The 22514-nt window shown below is 38.2% G+C and overlaps 1 protein-coding gene across 3 annotated transcripts in view; it reads left to right on the top strand.

Moving 5' to 3' along the window:
- CSMD3 (CUB and Sushi multiple domains 3) overlaps window positions 1-22514 on the top strand; it is a gene marked incomplete at both ends in the record, with an annotated part of 682849 nt that overhangs the window by 559112 nt on the left and 101223 nt on the right. For all 3 annotated transcript variants that reach the window (XM_082754088.1, XM_082754087.1, XM_082754086.1), the window contains 6 exons: window positions 6395-6491; window positions 7702-7806; window positions 11981-12099; window positions 13425-13494; window positions 15224-15340; window positions 19809-20018. In XM_082754088.1, coding sequence (XP_082610214.1) covers window positions 6395-6491; window positions 7702-7806; window positions 11981-12099; window positions 13425-13494; window positions 15224-15340; window positions 19809-20018 — 718 coding nt within the window. The remainder of the gene's footprint in view (window positions 1-6394; window positions 6492-7701; window positions 7807-11980; window positions 12100-13424; window positions 13495-15223; window positions 15341-19808; window positions 20019-22514) is intronic.

Here is a 22514-nt window from a genome sequence, read left to right as displayed (position 1 = left end):
TTCTGGTGTGTTGGCCACTCCACCGAACTTTGTATCAGTGACACACTTGCTGAGGGCAGACTCTATTTCCTCATCAAGGTCATCAATGAAGATGTTGAACAAGATAGTATAATGTTGAACAAAATATTATTTTATAATATTTAATAAAATATTATTTTGTAGTTTACTGCTATTTATATTCTATATATAGTATATATATACTATTTATAGTATAGTATATGAATAGACTATATATAGAATATATATACTATATATATAGTGTATATATAGTATATGAATATACTATATATAGTATTTTATAGTTTACTGCTATATAATCATTTTGAAAATTCTGTTTTTGTTTGAAATAACTAAAATACTTAATAAAAATGTAAAAAGTTTACAGAAAACAGAAACATCACAAATGCAACCTAATTTCATACATGGTAACATTTAAGAAAATTATGAGTTCTATTTTCAAAGAGCCATCACTGCCCATCAGCAATAGTATTTATAAGCTAAAACAAATTTGAAATTGATTTTGAAGAACACTACTTGATTAAAACACTTGATTAAGTTAGGATCCTGCATTCTCTATATTTTCTATGCAATCAGTAATGAAAGCTAAAGACTGTGAAGATAGTTCAGAGCATTTAAATTAGACATTGACTGCAGTCCTGAGTTAGGCACTCACTGCTGATTTCTGTAAGAGTTTATGTATCATTACACACCACATTAGGTGACTAAATCAGTGGTCCTGGTCAAATGGAGAGGTCCCAGATGACTGGAGACTTGCTAATGTGACACCCATCTATAAGAAAGATCATAAAGAGGATTTGGTAAACTATAGGCCTGTCAGCCTGACCTTGGTGCCAGGAAAGGTTATAGAACAGATCATCTTCAGTGCAATCACACAGCATGTGCAGGACAACCAGAAGATCAGAGCAAGCCAGCGTGGGTTCATAAAAGGCAGGTCCTACCTGACCAACCTCATCTGCTCCTATGACCAAGTAACTCACCTGGTGGATGAGGGAAAGGCTGTTGACATAGTCTACCTAGACTTCACAAAGGCCTTTGACATAGTCTCCCTCAGTATTCTCCTGGAGGAGGGGGAAGCCCATGGCTTAGACAGGTACAGTCTTAAAAACTGGGTTAAAAACTGTCTGGATGGCTGGGCCCAAAGAGTGGTGGTGAATGGAGTGAAATCCATCTGTTGACTAGTCACCAGTGGTGTTCCCCACGGGTCAGTGTTATGGCCCATCCTCTTTAATATCTTTATTTATGATTTGGATGAAAGAATTGAATGCACCCTCAGTAAGTCTGCAGATGACACCAAGTTGGGGGGAAGTGGCGATCTGCCAGAGGATAGGAAAACCCTGCAGAGGGACCTGAACAGGATGGATTGATGGGCCAAGGCTAATGGGATGAAGTTTAACAAAACCAAGTACCGTGTCCTGCACTTTGGTCACAAAAAACTCGGACAGCACAGCAGGCTTGGGGCAGAGTGTCTGGAAAGCTGTGTGACCGAAAAGGATCTGGGAGTATTGGTCAATGCTCGGCTGAATGTGAGCCAGCAGTGTTTCCAGCTGGACAAGGAGGCCAGCTGCACCCTAGCTTGTATCAGGAATAGCATAGTCATCAGAACCAAGGAAGTGATTGTCCTCCTGTACTCTGCTTTGGTTAGGCCACACCTTGAGTACTGTGTTCAGTTTTGGGAACCTAACAACAAGAAGGACATTGAGTCCCTGGATTATGTCCAGAGAAGCTGGTGAAGGGTCTAGAAAACAAGGTCTACGAGGAGCGGCTGAGAGAACTGGGATCATGACTTGTCAGTCTCTGAATAAGTTATTCATTTATAGTTGTGCAAATGTAATGGCAGAAATGCAATTTCATGGACATGCCTATGATTGTAATTAGGTTTGTAGAACCTTTAATCATAGAATCATAGAATGACCTGGGTTGAAGAGGACCTTAAAGATCATCTAGTTTCAACCCCCCTGCTCTGGGCATGGTTGCCAACCACTAGAGCAGGTTGCCCAGAGCTGCATCCAGACTGGCCTTGAATGCCTTCAGGGATGGGACATCCACAACCTAGCTGGGCAACCTGTTCCAGTACCTTACCACCCTCTGAGTGAAAAACTTTCTCCTAATTTCTAACCTAAATCTCCCGTCTTTGTTTAAAACTATTCCCCCTAGTTCTATCACTATCAACACACATAAACAGGCATCCCCCCTCCTGTTTATAAGCTCCCTTCAAGTACTGGAAGGCCACAATGAGGTCTCCCCGGAGCCTTCTCTTCTCCAAGCTAAACAAGACCAGTTCCATCAACCTTTTTTCTCACAGGGGAGGTACTCCAGTCCTCTAATCATCTTAGTGGCCCTCCTCTGGACTCGTTGCAAGAGCTCCATATCATTCTTGTGCTGGGGGCCCTAGTAGGCCTGCACGCAGGTGGGGTCTCACAAGAGCAGAGTAGAGGGGGACAATCACCTCCCTCTACCTGCTGGCCACCCATTTTTTAATGCAGCCCAGGACACAGATGGCCATCTGGGCTGCAAGTGCGCACTGCTGGGTCATGTCCAGCTTCTCATCCATCAGGATCCCCAAGTCCTTCCCCACAGGGCTGCTCTCAAGTTCTCCCAGTCTATATAAATACCTGGGATTGCCCCAGCCCAAGTGCAACACCTTGCACTTGGCCTTGTTGAACCTCATTAGGTTCTCATGGGCCCACTTCTCCAACCTGTCCATGTCCCTCTGGACAGCATCTCTTCTCTCTATTGTATTGACTACACCGCTCAACTTGATGTCATCTGCAAACTTGAAGAGGGTGCACTCGATTCCGTCTTCTATGTCATTGATAAAGATGTTGAAAAGCACCAGTCCCAAGACCAACCCCTGAGGGACAGCACTTGTCACCAGCCTCCACCCAGACATAAAACTGTTGACCACAACCCTCTGGCTGCAACCAGCCAAACAATTCTTTATCCACCTAAAAGTCCATCCTTCAAATCTATACCTTTCCAATTTAGAGAGAAGAGTGTGGTGAGGGACCATATCAAAGGCTTTGCTCAAGTCCAGGTAGATGGTATCCATCGCCCTTCCTTTGTCCACTGATGCTGTCACTCCATCATAGAAGGCTACCAGATTGGTTAGGCAAGATTTGCCTTTGCTGAAACCATGCTGGCTGCCTAATACTATCACTGAAGATAGTCATGAAGCATGATATTCAGTCTCTATCCTTTAATCCTGTTTGATTTTCAGGAGTAGCTGTGAGAAAGCTGAAGTCCCTGATACAATTAACTGATGATACCGGATCAGTAAAATGGGGTACACATTGGAATTCCTATCAGTATTTGTACTGAGATATTTCTGAGAACTTAACTTACGTTTATATCCACTAATGACATCAGAAATGGGCTGAAACAGTTCAGCCTTTTTTTTTTTCACTTGAGAAGGAAAAAAATGATATACACATATAGATAATTATAACTCTGAAATTCAGCTACTTGAGGCAACATTTTAAAACTTGAGTGACTGATTATTTCCAACCTGTGAATGCATGCAAATGTGGATATTTAAGATACTGTGGTAGACAATGCACTTGTGTTTATGTAAATGCTTGAAATAGCTGGACATTTCATATGATCAATATATATTATCCCAAAGTAACAAATATATTTTCCAAGATTTAACGAACAAAAAATTATTATATCATGAATGCCTATTCTTCTGTGAAATGTGTAGGACAGAACTTAAACTATTTAGGTGTGTATCATTAGCTGGGTATATGAGGGGAAAGCAGTGGATGTGGTCTACCTTGACTTCAGCAAGGCTTTTGACACTGTCTCCCATAATATTCTCATAGACAAACTCAGGAAGTGTGACCTAGATGATCTGACAATGAGGTGGACTGATAATTGGATGGATGGCAGAGCTCAGAGGGTAGTGCTCAGTGGTGTGGAGTCTAGTTGGAGGCTGGTAGCTAGCGCTGTTCCCCAGGTGCTGGGTCCCATCTTCTTCAACTTATTCATCAATGACCTGGAAAATGGAACAGAGTGCACCCTCAGCAAGTTTTCTAGTGACACAAAGCTCAGAGCAGTGGCTGACACCCCAGAGAGCCGTGCTGCCATTTGGAGGGACCTCAGCAGGCTGGAGGGTTGGGTCATGAGGAACCTCATGAAGTTCAACAAGGGCGAGTGGAAGGTCATGCACCTCAACAGGAATAACCCCAAGCACTAGTACAGGCTAGGGGGTGAGCTGCTGGATAGCAGCTCTGCAGAGAGAGACCTGGGAGTCCTGGCGAACATTGGGCTGACCATGAGCCAGCAATGTGCCCTTGTGACCAGGAAGGCCAACAGTATCTGGGGCTGCATTCAGAAGTGTTGCCAGCAGGTCCAAGGGAGGTGATCCTCCCCGTCTACTCAGTTCTGGTGAGGGCACACCTGGAGTATTGTGTCTGGTTCTGAGCTCCCTAGTACAAGAGGGACGTAGAACTACTGGAGCGAGTCCAGAGGAGGGATGCTAAGATGATTAGAGGACTGGAGCACCTGTTGTACGAGGACAGGCTGAGAGAGCTGAGTCTGTTTAGCCTGGAAAAGAGAAGACTGAGGGGAGACCTCATTAATAAATATCAGGAGGAAGGTGTCAAGAGGATGGAGCCAGTCTCTTTTCACTTGTGCCCAGCGAGAGGACGACAGGCACAAACTGAAGCACAGGAAGTTCCATCTGAACCTGAGGGGGCGCTTCTTCACTCTGAGGGCGACAGAGCAGTGGATCAGGTTGCCCAGAGAGGTTGTGGAGTCTCCTTCTCTGGAGATATTCAAAACCTGCCTGGATGGCATCCTGCAGAATGTGCTCTAGGTGATCCTGCTCGGCAGGGGGTGGACTAGATGATCTCCAGAGTTCCCTTCCGACCTCGGCCATTCTGTGATTCTGTATGACTACATTACTGAATTCGTTCAAGCAGTGTTACCAGGTGTAAATGCTGCACTATTTAATATGAAATAAAAAACCAGAGATTTAAAAGTAGATTTAGTTAAAAGGAAGAGTGTGCACTAAAAAACTATCTTCAGGCAGACTTAAATACATTAAAATGGGAATTTAGTGTACTATAACTTTCTTATAATTTAAGGCAGAAAGTCATCTCAAATAGGTAATTCAAAACACATAGTACAGACTTACTTCACTGCCTGTCTTTACTGACTACATGGTAAGGTTAGGGCCACTAATATAACTTAAACTAAAATAGATATTTTAAATTAGGTGTTTTATGCCTAATGTAAAAACTGCAGTCAGCAGCAATCTGGCCCTGAAAACACATTAAATAAATAAATAAATAAATAAATATCAAAATTCAATCTGCAGGTTTCCTAGGTCCAATTCTGTATCTTTTCAGAAATTACTTGCACTGAAATTGTGCTTATTTCTGTTGTTGAAGCTTTTTGGAGAAATCAAAGGGAAGAATAAGTGAGACAGAAGAACAACAAAAGCAAGCATAATTCTTTAATTTGGTGACTAAGACATTCATTTTAGAGGGTGGTTTGGGTTTCATCCCTGCTTCTGTCACTCTTTAAATGTGTTTCATTAAACAGTTAGATCTCTAAAAATAAAAGAAAAATATCCTTGCCCTATTACCTCCAAAACAGGAATAGGAACCTAGCAGTTCTCTACTTTGCAGTGAGTGTTTTCACTTCATGAGAACATATTTATGCTCTCTCTTGCAGTCTATTTGCTTCCATTTTTGCATCTCCTAAGGAGACAAATGATGTTGTCACCTCTGGAAGGAAAGAAGTGAATGTTCTGCCTTTTGCTTGCAGCATGCTTGTAACTTCTCCTCCCCAGGAGATGTTACTGATGAAAATAACCAAACACAGGAGGCTGCTCTTACCTGGTGGTAGAATTGAACATACATGTACAGCTGACATTGCAGAACTGTCATTAATGCTGGATAAGCTAGAAAGAATCACAAAGAAACTGCAGTAATTGGCAATATTCTATTTTGTCTTCCCCTCAATGTCCTCCAAATAATCTGGGTATTGGAATAGTGTTCTGTGCATACATGATTTTCATGGCTGTGTAGCTCTTGTCAGAGGTAATATATGGTTGTCACTAAGGGTCACATAATTTGTAAGTCTGAATTGGCAATTAAATCCAAACAAAATTGTTAGAATGCAATTTTATTTGCTTAATGTTGATTTCCCATTGACTTTGGCAATGACAGCAAAAAACAACTTTTCATGATTGAAAGCAACAGAGTTCCTGAAGTGGTCAGGAAGTTGGACTTGATGACCTTCCAGCTGAACTGTTCTATTCCTTTCTGTTCTGTTTCTTTCTGTTCTGTTCTACAATTTACAGTATTTTTACATTAATGCAGAGGGGATTAAGTTTATATTCTTTACCTCACATTTTTCTTCATAGGTTCAAGTGGTGAGTTTTGCTACAGAACACAACTGGGATTCCTTAGACTTTTATGATGGTGCTGACAACAATGCTCCAAGGCTCGGAAGTTATTCAGGTGACTGAGAATATTTTATAAGATATGTTTCACAGAGTCAACATAGATTTTAAACACACATCTTTTTCTAGTTCTTTTTTTTTTTTTCCCCCTTTCTGTGTTTATTTCTCCCATGATTAACAACAGGTAATATATATTTTTTTTATTTTAGTAATCAGTTGTCTTCTGTAAGACTTCTGTAAGTCATCTTCTGTCATCATCTGTTAGTAATCAGTCATTTTCACAAATTTGAAAAAATGTAAATTTTAGGAATGAAATAATATTCAGAGACTCCTAAACTATAGGCATGAACTTCATGAATGCTGGCTTCTATTAATCTCATGATTTGCCCACTCTTATAGCAGGGGACAGAAATACAGACCTCTATAGTAGGTGCCTCATGAAATACTACATTACTAAAGAATGCATTCTTTACCCCTATTTTAGATAAATGAGATCTGTTTGTTTGTTTTCCTTATTTTCTTTTATTCTACTTCTTGTGTATGACATGAGATTACTAATAATGAGTTTGTTGCCTTTCCATTCTAAGATTCCTGTTACAGGCTTATGCTGAAACAAATAAGTAATCAATTACATTTCTAAGAAAAGCCTTATTAATATCTTTGGTGTTGTTTTATATATTTGATTGTAATGCTTGAAGTTATTCCAGTTACAGGATTTGCTCTTGCTTTTATGAAAACCCTAGTGAGTATTTCTACTTTTGTTGATAAAAGTGTGTGATATGACCTTAGACCCTGTTTCCCTGAATGTCCACAGTTCTTGTCTCCAATACTGTCTTGCACTGAAAATGTAATAAAAGTTTTAATAGGGGCAGATATTTGACAAGCATGCATGCTGGCAGGATTTTGAGCAACCTGATCTAATGAAAGATGTCCCTGTCCATGGCAGAGTTTTGGGGGGGGGGTGGGGGCATGGGGCGTCTAGATAATCTTTAAGGATCCCTTGCAACCCAAACTATTTTATGATTTTTATGATTCTAAGACAAAATATGTAAGAATTGATTCAATGATCTTTGCCTCTTTCTCTTTCTCTTTCTCTTTCTCTTTCTCTTTCTCTTTCTCTTTCTCTTTCTCTTTCTCTTTCTCTTTCTCTTTCTCTTTCTCTTTCTCTTTCTCTTTCTCTTTTTCTCTTTTTGTACCCACACCCATTTTACATATGTACTTACTTCAGTTTCTGTGCATTTCAATAATATTTTGATTTCTCTTTTCAGGAACAACCATACCTCCACTTCTAAACAGCACATCAAATAATCTGTACCTAAACTTTCAGTCTGATATCAGTGTTTCAGCTGCTGGATTTCATCTTGAGTATACAGGTAATGCAGATATGTTCTACTAATTAAGACCGCTTTCTGGTTCTAGACATCAAGTGTACTGAAACGATATGAAAGAGGAATATTCACAGAATCACAGAATCACAGAATTTCTAGGTTGGAAGAGACCTCAAGATCATCAAGTTCAACCTCTGACCTAACACTAACAGTCCCCACTAAACCATATCCCTAAGCTCTACATCTAAACGTCTTTTAAAGACTTCCAGGGATGGTGACTCCACCACTTCCCTAGGCAGCCTGTTCCAATGTCTAACAACCCTTTCGGTAAAGAAGTTCTTCCTAACATCCAACCTAAAACTCCCCTGGCTCAACTTAAGCCCATTCCCCCTCGTCCTGTCACCAGGCACGTGGGAGAACAGACCAACCCCCACCTCGCTACAGCCTCCTTAAAGGTATCTGTAAAGAGCAACAAGGTCGCCCCTGAGCCTCCTTTTCTCCAGGCTGAACAAGCCCAGCTCCCTCAGCCGCTCCTCGTAGAACTTGTTCTCCAGGCCCCTCACCAGCTTCGTCGCCCTTCTCTGGACCCGCTCAAGCACCTCGATGTCCTTCTTGTAGCGAGGGGCCCAAAACTGAACACAGTACTCGAGGTGCGGCCTCACCAGAGCTGAGTACAGGGGGACGATCACCTCCCTAGACCTGCTGGCCACACTGTTTCTTATGCAAGCCAGGATGCCGTTGGCCTTCTTGGCCACCTGAGCACACTGCTGGCTCATATTCAGCCGACTATCCACCATCACTCCCAGGTCCTTCTCTGCCTGGCAGCTCTCCAACCACTCATCTCCCAGCCTGTAGCTCTGCTTGGGGTTATTGCGCCCCAGGTGCAGGACCCGGCACTTGGCCTTGTTGAACTTCATGCAGTTGACCTCAGCCCATCGGTCCAGCCTATCCAGATCCTCCTGCAGAACCTTCCTACCCTCTAGCAGATCGACACAGGCGCATAGCTTGGTGTCATCTGCAAACTTACTGAGGGTGCACTCAGTGCCCTCATCCAGATCATCAATGAAGATATTAAAGAGGACCAGCCCCAGCACCGAGCCCTGGGGAACTCCACTAGTGACTGGCCTCCAACTGGACTTGACTCCATTCAGTCCTATTGAACATAATGAGCTACATACTGTTACTTCTGTATTTGTTAGAATTACATCTAATTACAAGGCAGCAAGATCAGGCCTTAAATCTGTATTGCATGGATTGGGAAGTTTGATATGTCTTGTTTTCACCTTCGTTTTTTGCTCTTTCAAAATCTTTTCAGAACATACAACAGCCAGGAATAAATGCATGGCCCACAAACTCCTGTGGTGGGCTCAGCTGCGCCCTGCATTTGGAACCAGCTGGAAAGAGTTTTGTCCAGCACAGGGCAGCCCTTGACCTCTCTTTACAATGGCCCCTGCAGCTCCCACTGTTACCAAAATCTGCATATTATGCCCAATGCAATAATATATGCATTACATAATGGCCTGTAAGTACATAAGAGAACAGCAGATTTTTTTTTCTTTTTTTTTTTTTTTTTCATTTTTAAAAAATTATTGCTGAATACTTCACCAGCAGAAAAGGCTGTAATTATAAACATACGTTCCATCTGAATGAGATTGCCTTTACTTGACTGACAGGAATTCTGACAGTCACTAACATTTTGTTACAATTTTATTTTTCCCCAACTGTGCAATTCCCTCTGCTCATATTGGGTATGGTGTCCAATCTGCATAATTGTTTCATGGTTATTTTTTGTCATTTTTACAGTATACAAATCTCATGCTCTGGTTGTCTAATTAGCCAGTCAGAGTACATAGCCTTGCAAAAGTGCCATATGATAGCTTCTCCATATCTAGACATTTATTATAGGTTAGCATTATCCTTCTATATTCTTGAAATACAGGTACTGTCTCAACTTATCACAACTTTAGAAGGAAAAAACATGTAAAAAGTTATGAAAACAAACTAGCATGAGACTGAATCCAGTGAAAAATAAAATGCATCTGTGTATTCATATATGTTCAAATAATTGAAATACGTAATTTACTGGTATATAGCTTTCATCTGGTATATAGCTGGTATATAGCTTTCATCTCTGAATAAAGAAACTGAGATTTCAGAATAAATGCATTGATCAGAGCAAAATTCACTGATTTGAAGACCCATTCTTCTTAATTGTTCTAATCATCTCTGACCCTCTGTCACGGAATTAGATTAACACAACTCTAATGTAGCAGCAGTTAAGGATTTATTGTATAACTCTATAGCAGATAACAAAGTAAGATAATATGATTTTAATGACACCTAATCAGTATCTAAGTATTAGTAAATTAACACAATGATCTAAAGAAATTTGCTACAATATAAACAGTGACTTAGTTAAAGATTTGTGAATGGCAAGGTTCATCTGAGACTTATTGCAGGGTCCTGGGCAGTCAGGCATTGGAATGGATTGCCCAGGGAAGTGGTGGCATCACCGTCCCTGGAGGTGTTTAAGGAAAGATTGGATGTGGTGCTTAGGGACATGGTTTAGTGGGTGACATTTGTAGTAGGGTGATGGTTGGACCAGAGAATCTTAAAGGTCTTTTCCAACTTCAATGATTCTATTCTAAATCCAGTTACATGCTTACAAAATACCCCCTGGTGCAAATTACTCTTCCTATGTCCTTGTCGGCATTTGTCTGAGCTTGTTCCTTGAGGACTGAGCCCTGAAATACACTTCTCAGGGGTACCCTGGGAGGTGTCCTAACACAAGCAAAGATCAAGGGTGCAGCCCACTGTGATCCCTGGAGGGCTCCAAGAGTTCTTGTTTGGAATCGCTATTTAGACGATTGTGAGGCCATTGTTTTCTGGTCAGTAATATTCCAGAATTCAAGTCTTTGCCAATTTGTTTAGTAAGCAGGTTGTGCAGTCCCTTTCCTCTTAGACCTTAATTGTGTCCCTGTCAATTAGCCACATCACAGGGTCCAGATGTGATCAGAAGGGAGGCCTGATCACCTGAGGCATGTATTGTATAAACAGGTTTTAAAGGGAAAAGTCAAGCTTCACTGCACTCTATATGTTATAGAGAATATTTATGTATTTACTTTATACATTTCTTAGAATTTGTGTTAGATTGCACCATTCATACATTATAAATACTTGTAAAAGATTCTTTAAATAGTAATTTTTATTTAACTCAATTCTTACAGGAAGAGATCAGTTACATTACCAAGTTTTCAAGTATGTAGAAGATGATAATATAGTGAAGTGCTGCCATTACTGAATTTCACAATATTTCCCTATTGCCCTATATACTGATGTTTAGTTGCTTATCAGTTCTGGCTTCACAATTAACTAGGGTGGAGTACTAGGGAGGGTACTAGGCAAAGAGAGTAACAGAACTGCTTACACTTCATGTTAGACATATTCTTATCTCACTGGGAAGCTGCAATGAAAAATTTATTATTTTCTCTTTTTTGACAACCATGAAAAAGCACACATACAATGCATGGTGTTTATTGCAGTCAGGAATTTGATATATTTCTGTTATAACACTAAAGATACTGTGTTAAAAATAACAGAGTAGGGAAAAATTGAGGTGATTATTACACAAATATTTTATTCTGTGCATGTGTGAAAAATAGATGGAAAAATATCATCAGACCTATAGAGAAACAATGCAAATAAATACAGATTTATGGTTTCCGCTATTTTTCCTGTATTTTGTACCTGTTGTAGTATTGGCTAGCATTCCCCAGAACAGAGGCTCGGAAATTAAAGTGCATGTGCTCCCAATTGCAATTAGGTAGGCTGTGGTGAGACCGTGAGTAGGAATGAGTTGATATGAACCATTTCTTCTGAACAAAGGAAATACAGGGGAGACTTTGCATTGAGACTGCAGATTGTTGTGAAATGTTTGTTGTCACCCTGCTTATTTCTTTCCCTTTCCTTTGCTTTTGAAAGGAAGTTTTCCTCCCTTTATAACTTTTTTCCTTTTTTTTTTTTTCTTTCTTTCTTTCTTTCTTTTTATTTTTTTTTTCTCAGAATATTATGCTACTTGTTTGTCCACAAAGTGCTGATACACAAGAGCTTCCTAAAACATTGGTACAGTGTGCCTACATACAGTGTACACAGAAATGGTGTGAATTTAGGATCGGATTCTGTATTACTTAGAATGTCTGAACTTCTCAATTTTTCACAGCTATCGGTTTGGACTCTTGTCCTGAACCACAGACCCCAAGCAATGGGATCAAAATTGGAGACAGATATATGGTTGGAGATGTGGTATCTTTCCAGTGTGACCAGGGTTACTCCCTTCAGGTGAGCCAAGTTTCCAATTTCATATGGTTCCTTTTACATGGCTATGTTACTGAGTATTGTTTCCACTTGAGACGCTTCCTGAAAGTACTAAGGTTTCCATTGATAGGTTACTGTTTTCAATCACTGGTTTGGGGGGTTTTGTTTGTTTGTTTTCTCCTGTGTGACTCTGAAGTCAATAGTCTCCACTTTATCTAGTTGTTTGAGAGCATAAGAGAAAAAACAATCATTACCTATTCATAACATGTCCCTATTCTGGCAAATAAAAAGGCAATACCTGCCTGAAATAAAGGAAATACAAAGAACTCTGGAATGTAAACCACGAAAATACACACAAAAAAACCTCTTCCCTCCATAATGTTTTTCTAGCACATGCAGCATGACTTTGCCTCTTAAATATTATTTATTTATTTATCTATTTATTTATTTATTTATAGCAAGGGGTAGATATGCCTACATGTGCCAGTGAAGGCAGCGTATTTATTTTTCTTCTAGGACAGAAAATGAATGGTTTGCACATTAATAAATAAATAATTTACAATTACCATGGATGCTTTACAGATACTTGGTTCCATCAAATGCTACAGACAATGAAAAGCAACTTTTCTTTTCATATGAAGGTTGAACAAACAGGATAAAAAGCTACTGATTTTTTTCTACTAGGTCATCTTAATATGTACACTACGTGGTTTTGCAAGATATCCCAAGTACAGTTTTCTCTTAAGAATTTTCATTTTCATTTTCTGTTCCACTCTGGTGGATCTTGGAACTAACCAGTAACAGATTACCTGGAAATCATAATACCTAATCTGTTGTAAAGAGTTTCTTTAAATATCTCAGCTTTTCACTACTTAAGCTATTTCAAAGTTGAGCATAAAGACTCAATTTAAAATAGGTATTATGAATTTTAGATGTAAAGCTAGTAGTATATAGGTGGTATGCTATAGCATATAGCTATATAAAGCTAGTATGTATATAGGTGGTTATCTTTTTCCATGTTTCACAAATGATGCAAATAAATTCTATGTAAACATCACTTCAATGAGACCTTTAGTTTGTAGACACTTGGTTTATACTGAGCTGGTATTCTGAAATTTGTCTGGAGACCATTAGAAATAATATTAAAGAAATAAACATTTTTTAGGCTGTCACATAGTTACAGTCTTCTCAGAAGGTATGATACAATTCACAGAGTATACAATCTATATTTTATACCTTATTTTTATATACTTTTTAAATTATTTAAATATTGTTGTTGGGATACTAATGATGTATCATATATTGTATATTTTTTATTATATAAGTTAGCAAATGTTGTGCCATTTTAGGGACATTCACATATCACCTGTATGCCTGGACCAGTAAGAAGATGGAATTACCCGATTCCAATATGTTTAGGTATGTCCATCATACATAAACTTTCTTAAACAAGCCAGAATGAGAAATCCAGAGAACTCAGAAATAAGAGATATGTGTAGGGGAAGTAAAAGGGAGAAGTGAAAGAACTGAATTAAAAGTGAAAAGATCAGATTAATCTGAAGATTTTCAAAGTACACTGCACATATTATAGCAAAGATTTTTTGAAATGTACAGTCAGAAGAAGAAAGAATGGCATATGTTCCAGTCAGAATCTTCTGTATTAATGATGAGACCTCCAGAGACCCTTACACACATACTTAATTTATTTATGAATCATTTCCACAGTAGAGATGAGTACTACAGAAAATACTAAAATAAAAATAGCATTACATTATCATTTCTGATGAATTCAACATAAGGCATGTCTGCCCTATTTAACAAGATGTATTATCTTTCAAATTAAGCTATACAGATGACTATATTAATACTATTGGAAGAAACACTGGGAGCCTGTCAGAAGCCTAAATGAAATATCTGAAATGAATTAAAATATGTTCTGTTTAGATGATGAATAAATATGAGTAATGCAAAACTGTTCTTGAATTCTTTTTCACTGAATAGAAATGGCCTTTTGTTTGGGTTCCCTAATAATAAAAGTTATCGGTATTTGTAATGACTAGCATATAGATAGCAAGATCCTGCAGATCGCCTTAAAAATTTATATTTGCTTTTCTTCAGAACAGATTATTTATCCTCTTGACTTCTCCCACATAATCCTGTTCTTAATCCTTTGAGGTTATTCCTACGAGATATTGGGTCCCCACAGTTAAGATGTTATAATCACCAAGATTCATATATTAATCATTAATATTCACAAAGATTCAGGTATTAATAATAATTTTGGGGAAGTTAGTCCTCAGTTTTCATTTTTTAATATTAACATATATCTAGAAAGCCTGATACAAGAGTTGTGCTAGTGTATGGAAAATCCTGAAGAAAAAGATCAATTCTCTTTAATGATGATTTTTTTTCTATTATTTTTCCTTTTTGCAAATAATAATTTCTAACTGTGTTTCAAAGGATGCAGCAACTGTTAATTGGACAAAGCTGTTACTTAAAAATAATTGTATTTAACATAATTAATCTCTGAAAAAAAACTTACATTGAATTGTAAGATACAGTACTTACTGATGTAATGAAGAAATATAAAATTAAGCCCTAAAATGAGTTTAGTTGAATTTCTAGAAATATTTAACGTATTATCATTTCTGAAGTATTAATTTTATCTCATTTGTAGAACAGTAGGGTGTAAATACAGTTTTTGAAAGGTCTCTTGAGAAAAAAAAAAAAAAAAGAAAAAAGAATACAGAATATTTTTAAAATACATTTTTTCTCTTACTCAGATGCACACAAACCAAAGCAGAATTGTGTTCATGTGGCTATGAGCTGATGTGTGCCACTTGCATGTTCACAAATGTAGTTCACACAGACAGTGCAGAGTGAACAGCTATCATCTTTTCAGGTGCATTTGTTGCTTAAATTTAAACCTAGCCAATCCAGAGTAGAAAAATATTTTTAAGGTACCCACTTGTAAATTACTTTGTTACCTATATTTAATGATAAAGGGATGTTTATTTATTTTTTTAATATAAACTTTGACATTATTATATTATTTACCTTGAAATTCAATATTCTCAATATTCTGGAATAATTGTTAGCTCATTCTACTCTTCTGAGAAATGTCTCTTTTGTTTTTTGTTTTTTGCAGCACAATGTGGTGGTGCCATGTCAGACTTCAGTGGGGTGATCCTTAGCCCTGGATTTCCTGGTAACTATCCTAGCAGTTTGGATTGCACATGGACAATAAAGCTGCCGATTGGTTTTGGTATGTGTCCTTTCATGGATAAAAATTGTTTTGTTTTGTTTTATGGATTCAAAAAAATGACATTTTAAAATATTCTGAATATTTATCCCAGTAAGAAAGGATTTTGGATTCATATAAACAAGCAATCAGACCCTGAAAAGGAAGATTTAGAATAAAATAAGCAAAAATGTATTTGCTTTTCATTTAAAATATACTGCAATTTTATGATTAAGATAAAATTGCTTAATAAGAATAAAGCACAATTTTCTAACTAAAAAGGGTTGATTTCTCTTTGTGAGGCCATAAACCCAACAAAAATATCAGTTAAGAAGGGGTAAACGCTACATTTGAGTTCATTATTTTATCATTAATCGTTTTTTGCATGTCCAGACTGAATATTGCAGCAGCATAGAAAATGTTATTGGAAGTGACCACTAGAGACCTCCCACTTAAAGTGCAATCATTGGTAATGTTGGATCAAGTCTTCTATGAGTAGCAGAACCTTCTCAGCAAGGCTGCTGCTCTCCCAGTCAGTTCCCTGCCTGCACAAACAGATAAAGCTGTTCCACCATAGATCACAGATGCAGAAATTTGCACTTCTTATGCAAACCTTTTGACACAATCTTCAAGTGTGTTTTATTTTGTTTTGTTTTGTTCTGTTTTGTTTTGTTTTATTCTATTTTATTTTATTTCATTTTATTTTATTTTATTTTACATTTTTTAGGGTAAAAGCAAACAAATAAAAAAGCAATGCAGAAGCTCTGTTATATGCTTTAGCAACTACATTCCCTTGTTTAGTATCCTCCACAAATTTGTTGTGGATGCATTCCCCTTATCTAGGTCTCTTGTGACAATATTTCATAGTATAAGCTCCCATATCAACACATAGAACAATGTGATTGTTACTAGCTACCAACTGGATATCGAACAACTGATTACTAGAGCCTCAAAGTTCAGTTAATTGTAACCCACGTTCTGCCCATTCATCAAGCTGATATATCTTCTGCTTGCCGATGAGAATGCTATAGAAGACAAAATCAAAAACCATAGAAGAATGAAAGTATATTATATCCACTTTTCTCCCTTTGTCAGTATAGCAAGTAAATTAATCACAGAAAGAAATCAGTACTCTGAAGGAATCAGTACTCAAAAAGTGTAATTTTCTCTTTTTAAATTCAGGTTGACTGGTTCTGTGTGCATTTTTATCCTTTATGTGTTTGGAAATTGCTTCCAATTAGACAAGTTCCATAATCTTCGTGTGGGTTGCAGCAAACCTGCAGTTCCCATTGCCTAGGTCTGTTTTTGTGTCTTAAATATATATGCATCTTTAGCCTTTTTATGGTCACCATTGACTTCTCTCATTCACCATGATTTTGCATGGAGAATACCATCATTTCAATTACATTGGCTAACTCACTGAACACCTTTACATGGATCCTATATCACAGAATCACAGAATGGCCGAGGTCGGAAGGGAACTCTGGAGATCATCTAGTCCACCCCCTGCCGAGCAGGATCACCTAGAGCACATTCTGCAGGATGCCATCCAGGCAGGTTTTGAATATCTCCAGAGAAGGAGACTCCACAACCTCTCTGGGCAACCTGATCCACTGCTCTGTCGCCCTCAGAGTGAAGAAGCGCCCCCTCAGGTTCAGATGGAACTTCCTGTGCTTCAGTTTGTGCCTGTCGTCCTCTCGCTGGGCACAAGTGAAAAGAGACTGGCTCCATCCTCTTGACACCTTCCTCCTGATATTTATTAATGAGGTCTCCCCTCAGTCTTCTCTTTTCCAGGCTAAACAGACTCAGCTCTCTCAGCCTGTCCTCGTACAACAGGTGCTCCAGTCCTCTAATCATCTTAGCATCCCTCCTCTGGACTCGCTCCAGTAGTTCTACGTCCCTCTTGTACTAGGGAGCTCAGAACCAGACACAATACTCCAGGTGTGCCCTCACCAGAACTGAGTAGACGGGGAGGATCACCTCCCTTGGACCTGCTGGCAACACTTCTGAATGCAGCCCCAGATACTGTTGGCCTTCCTGGTCACAAGGGCACATTGCTGGCTCATGGTCAGCCCAATGTTCGCCAGGACTCCCAGGTCTCTCTCTGCAGAGCTGCTATCCAGCAGCTCACCCCCTAGCCTGTACTAGTGCTTGGGGTTATTCCTGTTGAGGTGCATGACCTTCCACTCGCCCTTGTTGAACTTCATGAGGTTCCTCATGACCCAACCCTCCAGCCTGCTGAGGTCCCTCCAAATGGCAGCACGGCTCTCTGGGGTGTCAGCCACTGCTCTGAGCTTTGTGTCACTAGAAAACTTGCTGAGGGTGCACTCTGTTCCATTTTCCAGGTCATTGATGAATAAGTTGAAGAAGATGGGACCCAGCACCTGGGGAACAGCGCTAGCTACCAGCCTCCAACTAGACTCCACACCACTGAGCACTACCCTCTGAGCTCTGCCATCCATCCAATTATCAGTCCACCTCATTGTCAGATCATCTAGGTCACACTTCCTGAGTTTGTCTATGAGAATATTATGGGAGACAGTGTCAAAAGCCTACAACCCTACTACAACCCTACTACTTTGTGTGCATTTTGTTCAAAAGTCATAAGATTGAAGTGAATCATTGATTTTTTGTATTAGCATTTTATTCAAATAGCATTGGCACATTAATTCTGCCATTACCTGACTTGAGAGCTTGACCTTATAGTTTCTAGTGTTTCTTTATGAGTCATAATGTTGTCTAGAATCTTCAGGTCCCATTAAAAGCTCTGCTTGTTGAATTATTTAAAATAAAATAAAATTTTAAAATAAATAAATAATAGCAATAGTAGGTTTATCATGCTAAATCAAAGCAACAGAGAAAGCTATTCATGAGCTATAAGGGAATAGGATTGTTTTCCAGAGATTTTCAAAGACATTTTCTGTAATATAGAAGAAATAATAAAATTCTGGAATATTGATTGATTCCATTTCAAATCCCGTAAGCTGGTACATTGAAATAGATATGAAACTTGCTGTCTTTTTATCCCAGATATATTCCCTTCTACCTCTTGCCTTACTTTACTGCTGTCTAACTTCTTTTCCAATCTTCACTCCTTCCTTCAATCCTTTTTGTTTGCTTGCATTCTCCAGATTAATACTTCCATTTCACACCCCACATCCAACAATTCCAATTTGACTCTTCAAACTCCCATTTAGACTACATTGTTGACATACTATTTAATTTCACCTCCATTAGGAAGGAAAATTAACTATTCAAGTTTTGCCTTAGCTGAAATAAATCAGTTTAGCTCCACTAAAAACAGTTTTTCTACATTGCATTTCAGTCACTGTATTTATTTTATTATTTATTTAACACTCACTGTTTTCCAGTTCATGCACAGGAAAACTAAAAGCTCCCTTTACTAGAAGAAAATTGAAAGTGCAAAGATTGAAATGGGCTTGACGTTTTCACCATTTCTATATGTTAAATAGGAGTTGAATAAAACTAAATTTTAAATTTAAGTCAAGTTACATTTCATTGTAAAAATGAAAGCAAATTATATTCAGAAAAGTGATGGTTAAACCTGTTTTCAGTGATGCTGTAGTTAGAGCTCTGTGGAGGCACATTCATCTAACTCTTCTGAGTAGTAAAAGTAAAACTTCAAAAACATCATCATAGGAACCTTCTATAGGATTTCATTTGTTGAAATGTTTCTAATGAGAGCTCTTCAAAGTTAGAAGTCATGGATCATAAGCTTTTCCCCTTCATGTTAACCAATATTGTAATCTAAACCAATGACTCTATGCTGACAGTCTTAGACCTAACAATCTTAGAGCTGGTTTTATATCAAAGTGAGTTTAAAAAAAAAAAAAAGAGAGAGAGAGAGTAAGGTAGCATGAGTTAGCAGTTATTAAGCAATGGCAATTTAAACTTAGCACAAATTTTGGATACGAATTGAATTCTCTGTGTAGGAAAGGAAGTGTATAGGGTTTTGGAAGGCTGTCAAAATCTGTTGGTACGCTGGATATTTTGTCCGTAAGGACACTATGAGAAACAGTATCAAAATGTTTGCTGAAATCCAAAAAGATCACATCAACTGGCTTCCCGTGGCTTCCCTTGGTCAACCAGGTATTTCCTTGTCATAAAAGGAAATTAAGGTAGTTAAACAGGACTTTCCCCTCTTAATTCCATGTTGGCTGTGACCAATGACTGTGTTCTTTCAGGTGTTTTTCATTTATAAATACCTGAACATCCCCAAAATAGCATACAATTATAAATAACTTACAGTTCAATGACTTAGATAAGGTGTGTACTGCCTTGTTAACATTTCAGGATTAGTAATGTATGAGAAGAGACTGTTTCACACCGAGAACCTGTGAGCATATCATGCATTTCCACTGATTGTAGTATTTTCTGATATTATCAGTGTAAAATTTACATACTTTATTGCCTCCCCCTCTCCCCCTGGTATTGATATCAATGTTTTTTATTTGCTGACAATGTTTTTCAGGTGTCCATCTGCAATTTGTGAATTTCTCAACCGAGACGATACACGATTACTTAGAAGTTAGGAGTGGATCTACAGAAACTAGCACTGTTATTGGGAGACTAAGTGGCCCTCAGCTACCATCTTCTTTGTTCAGCACAACTCATGAAACTACCTTATACTTTCACAGTGATTATTCACAGAACAAGCAAGGATTTCATATTGTGTATCAAGGTGAGAGTTTAATATTCTTATATGAAAACAAGATGGTTGTTGAAGATTATTTCTTGTCTTGCCATTCCTAAAAGATAAATATGAAATAAAAGATTTTTTTTTCTGTTTCAAACTCATTACACATTGTGATCAATCCAGAGAATTACAATTAAAATAAAAGGAAAGCATGTTCCCTCTAAAAAAAAAAAAAAAGGAGTTAAAATGTAGGCAGAAAGATACTTTTTTATGTTTGAATTTGGTTGGCATATTAATTTACATTGCATGGGCTTATAAAATAAGCATCTCTATTGTTCAATCTATAATCATATGGGAATCTCAACCATATGTCTTGGGTTTGAGAAGGGAAAGTTCTAAATATTGTTTTAGAGCACTTGATCCATATAGGCTGGTTTAGAGTACACTAACCTAGAAATCTCCAATTCCATTTTGTTTCCTAGTTGGTAATTTCCCTGGAAGGTTCTTGTTCTCTTGTACCCAAATAGGTCATGCTGAGCTGGTGAAGACCAAAAGTTCATAATTGCATATGCATTTTAAAAGAAATCAGATCACCACTGTTCACAGAAAAAAAAAAGTCAAATGTTTATTTTAAACTATTCATGATGTGAACAATTTTAAAGGGTGATTTCAAGAGATTTTCCTTTATAGCATTCCCTTATTTCTCTTTCAAGAAAAACAAACCCAAATTGACTTGAACTATATGTAACATTCTGGAATTGAGCTACTGGAAAAAGTATTAGCTTTTAAAGCAAAAATCAGTTTATGACCTAAACTGCTTGGTATGATTTTCTTCACTTGTATATGTAATACGATATAATTTGTAGCCATAAGGGAACTCTAGAATCTACCACTAAGAAGGACAGTAATATTAAATGTATGTACTGTTACTGCTAGTAACAGTAATCATTTTGGAGATGCTGTTATTTGTGAGCAAAGAATTCCAATAAAGTTCCTCTCAGTTCTTAACCACACAAGAGAAAATTGTTTATATCAAACATATGCAACATGAAACATTCTGATTTCAAAGATTTTACATAGCATATATTTTCGCAGTTCTATAAAAAGAAGTCAATGTTTCAAATCTTGGAAAAGATCAGTAAGATTTGCGAAAGAGGCTTATTTTCAAATCTTGAAAATTGTTGATGTTCATAATTCATTACAGAGTCTTTAAATTCTTCTAAGAAAACCCAGAAAAATTACAGACAGATTGATCTTTTCTCTTCCTTTAATATAAGAACATATAAACAAAAAAAGCCTACTGTATCGAGCCCACTAGTTCTCCAGCTGTTTTCCTGCTTGTGATGTTGTTAAATATATATATATGTATTATTCTCAGCTATCTTCTGGAAGACATTTTTTCAAATATGTTGCTTTTTTTTTTTTTTCTTTCTCTTTATTTTCTATTTACATTTGACCTGATATGTTTTTACATTTTGTGAAAAGAATCATAGAATGGGTCACATTGAAAGGGACTTTAAAGATTATGCAGTTCCAACCCCCTGCCATAGGCAGGGATGCCACCCCCTAGATCAGGTTGGCCAAGGCTCCATCCAGCCTGGTCTTGAACACCTCCAGGGATGAGGCATCCACAGCTTCTCTGGGCAACCTGTGCCAGTGCCTCACTACCCATACAATGAAGAATTTCCTCCTAACGTCTAGTCTAAATCTTCCTTTTTTAGTTTAAGACCATTCCCTCTTGCCCTATCATTAACTAGCCTAATAAAGAGTCCTTCTGCATCTTTTTATAAGACCCCTTTAAGTATGGAAATTCCTTAATGAAGTCTCCCTGGAGCCTCCTCTTCTCCATGAGTTCATCTGCTTTGGTGACCACCAGGTCCAGTAACACTTCTCTGTTTGGTTTGTCTAATACCTGGACGAGGAAGTTGTCTTCAGTGCCTTCCACATAGCTTTCCACATAGCTTTCCCAGCAGACATCCAGGTGGTTGAAATCCCCCAGGAGGATGAGAGCCTGTGAGCATGATGCTTCTTGTAGCCCTCCATTCCAATGTTCCAGCTTTGTAATTCATACCACCATGATTCTGTGATAGCAATTACATCATGGTTTTCTAAATGCACTGTGGCTTACAACTCCTTCTGCTTGTTTCCCATGCTGTGTGCATTGGTGTAGAGGCACTTCAGTTGGGCTATGGGCTGCGCCATCTTTTTAGATGAATCCTTCCTAATTCATATGGGATGATTCACAGCTGTTTCCATGCTGTTTAAAGTACTGGCATTCAGGAATTCTTTTGAGTCACTTACAGGTGCATCCCCTTCCCTCACCAAATTTAGTTTAAAGCCCTTCTAATGAGTCCAGCCAGCTTGCTGCCCAAAACACTCTTGCCCCATGTCAGCTATGCCTGGTCTTTCAAAAGTGCACCTGAAAACATGGAACCCAAAACATTGATCATGGCACCAGCTATGGTGATCATTCACCTCATCTGTACGCTGCCTCCTCCACAGGTCTCAGTCTTTGACCGAGAGGATTGAGGATACCACTAC

This window comes from Aythya marila, assembly GCF_965140915.1.
Source record: "Aythya marila genome assembly, chromosome: 2".
NCBI lineage: Eukaryota > Metazoa > Chordata > Aves > Anseriformes > Anatidae > Aythya > Aythya marila.
Note: the sequence above shows the minus strand (reverse complement) of the source record. Positions and strands in the feature narration are given on the sequence as shown.